The sequence below is a fragment of the Castor canadensis genome, chromosome 11 (genome assembly GCF_047511655.1).
Source record: "Castor canadensis chromosome 11, mCasCan1.hap1v2, whole genome shotgun sequence".
Classification (NCBI taxonomy): domain Eukaryota; kingdom Metazoa; phylum Chordata; class Mammalia; order Rodentia; family Castoridae; genus Castor; species Castor canadensis.
In genome coordinates this window covers 6,772,058-6,781,685 of record NC_133396.1, presented here as the reverse complement: position 1 = coordinate 6,781,685, position 9,628 = coordinate 6,772,058, and the positions used below count along the sequence as shown (strand labels likewise).

The window sequence follows — 9,628 nt, the reverse complement described above, 5'->3', positions numbered from 1 at the left end:
CAGGCAACCGAGTCCACTCCGTAGTGAGGGCAGAAGACGGGCAGGCCACAACAACACAGCCAAGACAAGGAGCGGTGGGTACATGCCAGGCCTGACCACCAACTATCCCCTAATCCCTCTCAGTGGCCCCTGAGCAGGAAGCAGTTTCCACAGCGCCATCTGGTGACCACAGGCAAGTTGGAGACAGAAGGTGACCCTGGGCCCCCAAAGAAATAACCGTTCAACTGTGGCCCTTGGTTTCAGCTGTTTTATTTCCAGCATGTTCCCCACTTAATAGCCTCCCCCAAAGTCCAGCAGGAGAGAGGTGGGAGGGGGGAGGGCAGTCATCCTCCATCCCTAACTTAAGGTTCCATCTTGGGCAACCTTGCAGAAGGCGGTGCTCAGATACCCTGAAAAAGAGCAGCAGCCAAGTCCCCAGGCCAAGGCAGGCAGCACTGTGGCTGGAGCATGGAGTTCCTGCGTGGCACTCTTCCCTTCTATGACAACGTGGGCTGGGATCCAGGCTCAGTGCCCCAGCAGCTGAAGCATCTCTTGTGGATCCACCAGCTTTTCCCTCGGTTTCCCAGCACCCTGGCCTCGAGACACCTCCTCAGCATCCAGCTTCTCCCAGTCTGAGAAGGAGACTGGCCGGATCCCTAAAGCAGAGAGAAACAAGTTAATGCTGCCACCTCCTCCTTCATGCCCTCCCCCAAAGTGTGGGTTCACTCATCCCACCCCCAGGATCTCAGCTTTGGGGCCCAGACCTCGGCTCCTGAGCAGGGCCTGGATGGCTGGGAAGCCAGGCCGGAGGCCAGAAGGCAGCAGCCCGGCCTTCAGGTCCTGCAGCATCACCTGACCAGTGAGGAAGCTGTCGGTCATAGTCGTGGCGATGACGCCTGTGGGCCCCCTCTTCACCCAACCGCTGCAGTAGAGGCCTAAGAGGAACAACAGAGGGAGGGGAGGTGGCTGGACACTGGCAAGACTGCATATTCAGACAAACACCACAAGTCTCCCAGCAGACCCCATCAGCTGGGCCCATTATGGCTACCGGTCCACCACCCTGGATTCTTCTCAGCCTATTTTGCCATGCCAGCCCCCTTACACCTCAGTCTCCCTGTAGACAAGGGAGCTCCCTGAAGCTAGAAGCTAGGGCTTGCTCATTTCCAGAACATTTACTGAATAAAGGCACATGGGTAGTCAGCTCAACAGGTGCCTGAGGACAGTGGCTGCCTCATCTCCCATTCCAGCACTGAGCACAGGATCTAGCCCACAGCAGGCCTTGGTAAATATCTATTCAGTGACTTAATGACTACATGTATGTCCTACGTCCCAGCTAGCCTGGGGACTCTCCCTAGGGCCAGAAAGGAGGCAGGCTGGGTACTGGGACAGGGCCTGCCTCAGAGCAGTTTCTCAGTATCTGTGGCCCCAAGGACACCAGCCTCCCACCATAATTAGGTGCCCAGCTTTCTCATTCCCTCTCACCTGGCACACCCACAACCCGGCCTTCTGTATTGGGGAGGATCCCAAGTTTGGGGTCAAAGGGCACACTGGGATCGATGGGGTGGCTCTTATACCCAACACTGCTCAGCACAAGTCCACAGGGGAGGTCTTCCATGTCTCCTGTGGGCACTGCCCGGGTGGCCTCACCAACATCCTGTTGGGAAGAGTATAGGGGCAGCACTAGGCTGGGGAAGGCCTTGGCAAGGGGGGGTACCCTTGGGTAACATGATACTTACTTCCAGTCTGGTGATCGCCAGGCGGATGCCTGCTACCCGCTGCCCATCTGGTGAGGGTAGCACCTGCTGGGGACTTCGGAAAAAGCGGAGGCCCCAGGCATGGGAAGCCAGCTTCTGGCGGGCAGCCTCCTCCACCCCTGGCTTCTCTGTGGCTGTTCGAAGCATCAGTTCTGTCAGTCGCCTCCTTGGACGGGGGATCTCTGTCAACAACACAGAACATCTCAAGGCTGTCCCAGCCCACGAGCCCACCCCAGGCCTTCTTTGACCTAGGCCACCCCTCCCTGGTGAGCTGGGGGCCAGGCTGGGCCCCTCACCCTTGATTCTGTCCTGGAGGCCCAAGAAATCTGCAGGATCCAAAATAGGACGGGTTCCTGGTAACTGAATCATCTCCCGAAGCTCCTTGACAGTGAGGGGTGGGGAGTGAGGGAGGAGGTCAGGACCAGAACACTGTCCACCCCTAAGTCCACCCAAGTCCAGCCCAGGAAGGAAACACTACCATGGAAGGCACAGGGCTCCTGGGGCCATGCCTGCTCCCCAGGTTCCATCCCAGACAGCAGCCACTCCCAGGGGCTCTGTCCCCACACAGGGGACCCTGACTGCCCCCCTCAGCCCCAGTACCCTAGTACCTTAATGGTGAAGGCCACTTGTAGGGGTCCACGCCGGCCCACTATCCACACTGTCTTCACCTGACTCTGCCTCAGCACCCCCAAGGCAGCCTCTGTAATGTCCGTTTTCTGGCACAAAAGGGGGTTCTTGAAATCATCATACACTGACCTGAGGAAGGGGACTCTCCAGTTGGTCTTGTCCCTAACCTGAGGCAGAGAAGAGCCCCGTTCCTCCCTCTGGTGGTCAAATGGAACATTGCCGTCAACTCTGCAAAGGACTCCAACTAGCAGCAAACCAGGTGGGCTGACTCATGCAACAAGTATTTAATTTACTGAGTCTACCAGGCATCCAGCCATGAGTAAAGGGCTTAAGCGGGTACCAGCAGGCACCGCCCTCATAGAGCTTCTTACTTAGTGGGGAGAGAGATGCTTATCAAATCTCATCAATGAATGTAAGATTGCTGTAGTGACAACATGCTCTAAATAGACTGGTCTATGAGAAGGTATTACAGGGGAAACTATTCAAAGCAGTCCTGCAAGACTTCTTGGTAGGAGGAATAACTGAGCCAATAACTAAAAGAGGAGCTTTAACTCTTATGTTTGTCTGTATGTCTGTATGTATTTTGGTGATACTAGGGTTTGAACTCAGGGCTTCTCACTTGCTAGGCAGGTGCTCTACCACTTGAGTCATTCTGCTAGCCCTTTTTTGTGTTGGGTATTTTCAAGATAGGATCTCTCAAACTCTTTGCCCTGGCTGGCTTCAAGCCTTGATCCTCCTGATCTCTGCCTCCCAAGTAGTTGGAATTACAGGCATGAGTCATGGGTGCCCAGCAGAACTTTAACTCTTAACTGGCAAGAAGCAAGTCAGATTGTTCCAGGCAGGGGGAATGGTATATGCAAAGGTCTTGTGGCACACTTAACTTTTGTGTTGTTTTTTTTTTAAAGGCCTGTATAGCTGGAGTGCCAAAATTGAAGGGGGAAATAGTTTCAGATGGAGCTCACAGAGATGCCTTTCAGAAGGCCTCTGTCTGGAATCCCTGGAGAAATAGGCACTGAGCTCAGCCTGACTCAGTGTGACCCCCACCTCCTTCCCTCCAGCCCTACTCACCTCCAGGTGTTCAGGTGGGGTAAGCATGATTCGGGCCACATCCAAAGCCACATTCCCCTGCCCCAGAATCACAGCTGTGTCACAGCTCAGGTCTGGTGCTAGCTGGAGGAGAAAGGCCTTGATGGGTCACCCTGGCCTGGCTCCAGGCAGGCTAATCTAATCTGCAGATGCCTCACACCGTCTCACCCATAACTTTGGGCTTCCCTGCTGTTGGAAAGGACAGTCCAGCTTCCCTGCTCCTGGGCTCAGGTTCCTTCTCCCTACCTCTGCATAGAAGCCCTCCTCTCTGACCTCCTCCCTCAGTCAGCTGGATGTCCAGCATCTCCTTAGCTCACCCCTTACTGCTTCTTCCCCTAGCTCTGGCATCCACAGGCTGCCCTGGCCCCAGCTGAGGCCTGGGGAAGAAGAGGTAGCAGGAGTGATCCCTGAACTCACCTTCTGGTTCTCAGGAAGCCCATTGTACCAGCCCACAAAGTCCCGGGCAGAGAGCACACCAGGCAGCTCCTCACCAGGAATTCCTAGGACCCGGTGATCCTCTGCCCCATAGCTCTGAGAAAGAGAACAGGCCGAGGCCCAGAGCCATCAGCACTGCTCCTGGCTCCCAGCAGCCTCTTCTAGCAACTTCCATCTAGCTTCATGCCTCAACTACCAGTCTATCACAGCCCCTTCTGCATCCGCCACCTCTGCACTCACCAGCACCACAGCGTGGTAGGCCTCCCGCAGCTCTGGCACCGTCACGTCCCTGCCCACCATCACGTTGCCCCAGAAGGCACAGCGGTCAGAGCGGGCCGTCTGGGTAAACGTATTGATGACATTCTGCCAGGCAGTCCCAAATGAGAGGAATTAGAGGTAGGGCAGCACTGGCGCCATCAGTGCTTCCCTCACCCCAATGTCCCCACAGAGGAGCCTGGATGTCGTTTATCCAGCCAAGGAGCCTCCCGCCTTCCACTCACAGTGAGACCCACCTTTACTTCAGGGTGGTCAGGTGCCACACCAAAGCGCACCAGGCCAAAGGGCACAAGCTGCTTCTCAAAGATGTCCACGTGGGCTTGGGGATGGTGCTGTGGGGGAAGGTGCAATTGGTGGAGTGAATGGAAGCGCTAGGCCTCAATGGGGCCTCCCTTTCCTGGACACAGCAGAAGAGCTCAGCTTGGTGGGCTGAGATTGTTCGTGAGAAGAAAGAGTGCCTCTCAATGACTCATCTGCCCAGAGGGCCAGAAAAGGGACCTGGGGCAGCTCAAGCAGCCAGAGGAGCTGAGGTCAGACTTCAAGGAAGACTAGCAACCAGGAGATTGTGAGGAATTTGGCTAACTAAGGTGGGCTGTAGCTTCCCCTCCACTGGAGTTGAGCATAGGGAACTTCATCCTCAGAGATGTGACCTACAGCCCTATCCTCCAAACCTTCACCACTTCTAGAAATTCCCAGCTGGTCTGATGACTGAGAACCAGCCTTTGAAATTCACACCTCCCTTAGTTCTAGCCTCCAAGATCATCCCATTGGAACAGGGACCATCAAGACAGAGGCAGGGGCACAGCTAGGGCATGTGGGGGCAGAGAGAGATGGCAAGAGGTCTACTGCAGTCTCGGAAAGTCTCCCTCTTACAGTGGCCTCATGCTGCCTGTCCTCCCAGGGCACCTCAAAAGGTGAAGGCATAGGGTTAGGGTTGTGGTGTCCAGGATGGCATGAAACTCTGGCCTGGAGCAAGTCAGAGGAAAGCAGTCGGGCACCTATGGATGACACTGCCATGCCCTGCGCCCCCTTCCTGCACCCACTGTGCCTCCTGATTCAATGGAACTCCAGGCCAAAGAGCTTCTTCCCCCAGCTTTTGTTAAGGCCCTTCTTTCCCTCCATTCTACTCCCTGCTCCAAGATCAGGCTCCACCATCTTATCCAGAGTGTGGGAGGAGACCTATGAAGGACTTCACTCCACACAAGGTCACAAGGCTCTCTCTAAGGCCACCTTCATATGCCCCTTATCTCACACTGCAGACTTTATCCTGCAGAAAACCTCTCTCCTCCCATACCTTCCCCTCCCTCTGTTCCTTCTTGGGCCCCCTTTCCTCTGTTACCCTTCTAACAAGGGCATTCTCTGAGGTGCTTCTGATCTGGAACCTTCCCTTCCCCCTAGGCATACACTTGTATCCTGGGAGGTTTCACCCACTCCCTCCTGTGACTTCAAATTCTGAAGGACTTGCTTGTGATCTCCCACCCCCCAACCTCCTGCCCAGACTTCCCCCCAAGCTCCAAACCTGACACCCCTGGCTGTCCCATCACACACATCTCAACCCATCCAAAGAAAACCAAGTCCTTTGCCAGGCATAGTAGTACATGTCTGTAATCTCAGAACTCAGGAGATGGAGTCAGGAGGATCTTGAGTTCTAAGCCAGTCTATGCTACAATAGCAAGACCCCGTCTCAAAAGGGCTGGGCAGTTCAGTAGTGAAGCACTTGCCTAGGATACACAAGGTCCTGGATTCAATCACCACCACCACCACCAAAAAAAAAAAAAAAAAAAAAAAAAAACAAGGCTAAGTCCTTTGACTCTTAACCCTCCCCCTCTGCTTCTGTGCTCCCCCTCATCTACCTGGAGCCCAGGCCAGAGCCTGGGTTCCTTGCTCACCCCCTGTACCTTGGCCCATTAATCTCACATCCTTGCTCTCCCCCTACCCTACTGCTCTCCAGACCACCAGCCTTGCCTATGTCTACTCTGAAGACAGAGAGTACATTCCAAGTAAAAAACAAGGAGTGGGAGTATACCTCGGTGGTGGAATGTTGCCTGGTATGCACAAGGCACTGGGTTCCATCCCCAGCACCTCCAAAAATAAAAATCAAAAGGTCCTGTAATCCCTTGCTAAGAAGTCTTTAATGAAGCCAATCGCCTATAGCAGGGAGATACCTACCCTGAGGTATTTATTTAAAATTGCTGATCTCAGGGCCCCAGCTACAGTTTCATTAGATCTGAGCTGGGCCCAGAAATGTTAAAAAGTCTCCCAGGGGACTCTCATGGGAGAGGCTGTGGCAGTACCCAGAGAAGTCCATCCAAGTCCACAGTGTGGTCACTGGCTTCCAAGCCCCTGGTAATCTGGGCCCCACTCACCTCCTCAGTCTTCGGTCTCCTCTCCTTAACCCTCATACACACACCTACCCCTGCAACTGGTCCTTTCTCCAAATGGCCATTCTCTCCCTCCTCTGGGCCTTTGTCAATAAAGCTCCCCGAGCCTGGGACATTCCTGCCATTCTATCCTCTGACCTGACGCCCTCTGCTGTCCTTTAGACTGCAATCTGGAAACCTCTCCCTCTGGATTGGGTTAAAGAGTCCCTCTCTAAACCCCCAGTGTAAACCCTAAAATATCCTGCAAACCAGTCATCTGCCCCCCAAGCTAGAATGTCAGGTCCTGGAGCACAGGGATGACATCTGTCTTGCTCACCCCCATGGTTCCAGTGCAAACTGGCCAGAAACACAATGTCATCAGTAAGTGACTACGGGGTGAACAATTACAGACCAGCTTAGTTCAGACTTCCTGCACGAAAGCCCCAGTGCCTTCCCTGCTCAGTGGGGGGAGGGTGGACAACCTCCTCAGCCTTCAGGTGCTCACCTGTGAGTGGGTCAGACACCTGCATGCAGGTAGATGTAAGGAGGCTAGGAGATGCTGTGCTCAGTGCCACTGTCCCAAAGGTGCCACACATGATCCCATCTTAGGAGCAGGGCCAGTAGCCTAGAGCTCTCAGTGGGCAGGAAGAAGCTCATAACTGGCCTCTGCATTCATCCCTGGCATATCTGGCAAGGAAAGAACATGCACTGTGCTGACCCTAAACTAATACCAGGTCCTCAGAGAGAGTGCTAAAAATCCTGCCTGGAAGGCCTACTCTTTCCCAGAATGTTAGGCTCAGCTATTACAGTGCCCCTTACACAAAGCCCTGCAGGGCCTCCCCAATCCCTTGAGCTCCCTGGCCTCCATCCCAGAGTCCAAGCTGTCATCTTATGGCCATGGCCTTGCATTCCAGGCTGACTCCCCACATATGACCAAAGCCCGAGCATGACCTTCAGTGCAGATCAAACACACGTGTTTCTGTAAACAGCTTCTGTTATGCCCACTGGCTTGGCTTGATCTGCTTGCATCACTGTCATTAGCTCTGCCACATGTGTTGCTTGGGAGGTAAGTCAGGGTCAATTTTCAGCAGAAGTCTCTGTGAGGTTTTCTAGTTTCACCATAGAAAGCCTACCTTTTAAGTATCTGCATATATGTATAATTAATATATTTGTCCTTCTTCTGTTCCCCCATGGACACTCCAAGACTCTGTCTCATCTGTCAATCTGGGTCTCCCCTCTCCCTGTGTTTCAAGGGCTGATATAAATCTCAAGTAAATCCAGAGCCTTGGGGCCCTTCCTGCCACTGAAAGCCTTGAGGCGAATGCAGGCAGGGAGAGGGTTGGAGCTGTGGGACAGAAGGGCACAGCCCAATGGATAACATCACACAAAGCTGAGGAGAGGGTAGTTTGAGATGTAGGATGCTGGGAAATGAGTGGAGACAGGAGAAAGAAGGGAGGTGAAGGAAGGACAAAGTCATCCTGCAGGTCTACATAAGCTCCCTGAGTGCCTGGCCAAGGAGGCATAGCTGCCCACCTGCCACTGACCACCAATGATAATCAAACACGCTTCTCACAGTGTGGACCTCAGGCAGGAGCTGTAGGTGTGGAGGCAGGCAGATGGGCTGGAATCCCCTTCCTCATCGGACAATCCAAAGGAGATAAGGCATTCCCTTAGGATTGGAGCAACAGGGAATGATGAAGAAGGAGCCTGGAGGAGGTGGCTTACCTTTAGCACGTGTTGGGCTGTATAGAAGCCAGCGGGGCCACTGCCCACCACACAGATCTGGGGGATCTTCTCTTGCGTGGAGAACTGCTGGAAGAAGCCTGGGGCTAGGTAAAGGAGGGTAAGCAAGGTCAAATCAACACTTTCTCCTCATCCCAAACTAACAGGGTCCTACAGGAGAGGGAGCATGCTAAGCTTCACCCTCACCTGCACCTTCCTTCTGTTCCTCAACGCTTTGCCATTTGCAGGGGCCCTTACTTCATCTAAACCCCCAAAGGTTGTATCTTCATCCAGAGCCCTGCCTCACCCATGAACCTACTACGCTGCTAATGATGGCCTTCCTAGAAGCTCCCTTGTCTACGGACCACCCTGCATAACACTTGATTGTTCTTATGGGGTTCCTTACCCAATCGTCTAAGATCCCACAGACCCCCTATCATCCCAATCCCAGGATCACTCCTGTGGATTTCCCCACCACGTCCCTATCTTCCCTCCTTTCGCCACAGAACTCTATATTGCTCATATTCGTGTTTGACCTGAGACTTCTCACTGACTCCCGTGTCACCCCCATTCATCCCGTCTCACACCCATTCATCCCGTCTCACACATGTGGACCTGGCGGTCTCTCCTTTTCACTCTTGCTGACCCGCGTCTCACCCTGGAGGCTTCACATCTCATCGCACAGACACCCGCCTGCCCCTACTACCCCCATGTCGCTGGCAAGAAGAGAGCCTCCAGTCTCGTCCCCCTCCAGCCCTGCTCATCTCCGACCCCTACACTTAGTGCTCCTAGGCCTTCCCGCGCTCCCATGCTGCCCAAAGTGCCCTGCTCCTACTCGGGGTGTTTCTAGCAGGAGGCGGCCGGATCCGAGGCCATGCCGACCAGTACCACCAGCGCCAAAAGCGCGGAGCCATAGCTAAGGAAGAACAACCAGCAAGCGAATCTGCTCGCAGTGACTGGCCTGGCCCCGCCCCCTGACCGGCCCCCTGGACACGCCCACCACCAGGGTCCCGCCCCAAAGCCTGCCCCACAACTTCGCTCTGCGAAAGCACAGTATTGTGGCTCCACCCTGACTGCCAAAAGAATCCGGCCTCTACAGGAGCGGCCCAACTCAGAACCCACCTCCTACCGCTGAAGCCCCGCCCCCCAGAACTTCCGAGCCGTAAAAGACTTAATGACTGTTTTCCCTCCTCCTTTCAAATACCGGAAGCCTAGACTTGGAGGAGAGCGAATCCCCATCGCTGTGTCAGTCTCTCTAGAAGGAGGAAGCCAATTAAAAAGGAGCTTATTTTCTTAGCCGCTAGGGAGACTCTCGTCGCTCGCCGATGACGCAATGGATGAGCCTTTGCCTTCTGATTGTCTTCCTGCCTGCGTAGTTTCGTTTCAGCC

At 54.3% G+C, this 9,628-nt stretch overlaps 1 protein-coding gene across 3 annotated transcripts; it reads right to left on the bottom strand.

Annotated features, from left to right (window-relative positions):
- Nucleotides 1–233: 233 nt before the first annotated feature.
- Nucleotides 234–9,230, bottom strand: Fdxr (ferredoxin reductase). Of its 3 annotated transcripts, none has more exons than XM_020165515.2 (12): nucleotides 9,075–9,230; nucleotides 8,243–8,346; nucleotides 4,394–4,489; nucleotides 4,122–4,244; nucleotides 3,864–3,977; nucleotides 3,429–3,530; nucleotides 2,342–2,449; nucleotides 2,030–2,114; nucleotides 1,716–1,915; nucleotides 1,462–1,633; nucleotides 744–914; nucleotides 234–635 (listed from the first exon to the last, which is right to left on the bottom strand). In XM_020165515.2, exons 1-12 carry the CDS (start codon nucleotides 9,151–9,153, stop codon nucleotides 505–507), a joined length of 1,485 nt encoding a protein of 494 aa, XP_020021104.2. In that variant the 5' UTR covers nucleotides 9,154–9,230; the 3' UTR covers nucleotides 234–504. The 3 variants fall into 3 exon arrangements, with proteins under 3 accessions (XP_020021104.2, XP_073901293.1, XP_073901292.1); XM_074045192.1 differs by having other exon boundaries at nucleotides 1,554–1,633; XM_074045191.1 differs by lacking the exon at nucleotides 3,864–3,977.
- Between the last annotated feature and the right edge of the window lie 398 nt (nucleotides 9,231–9,628).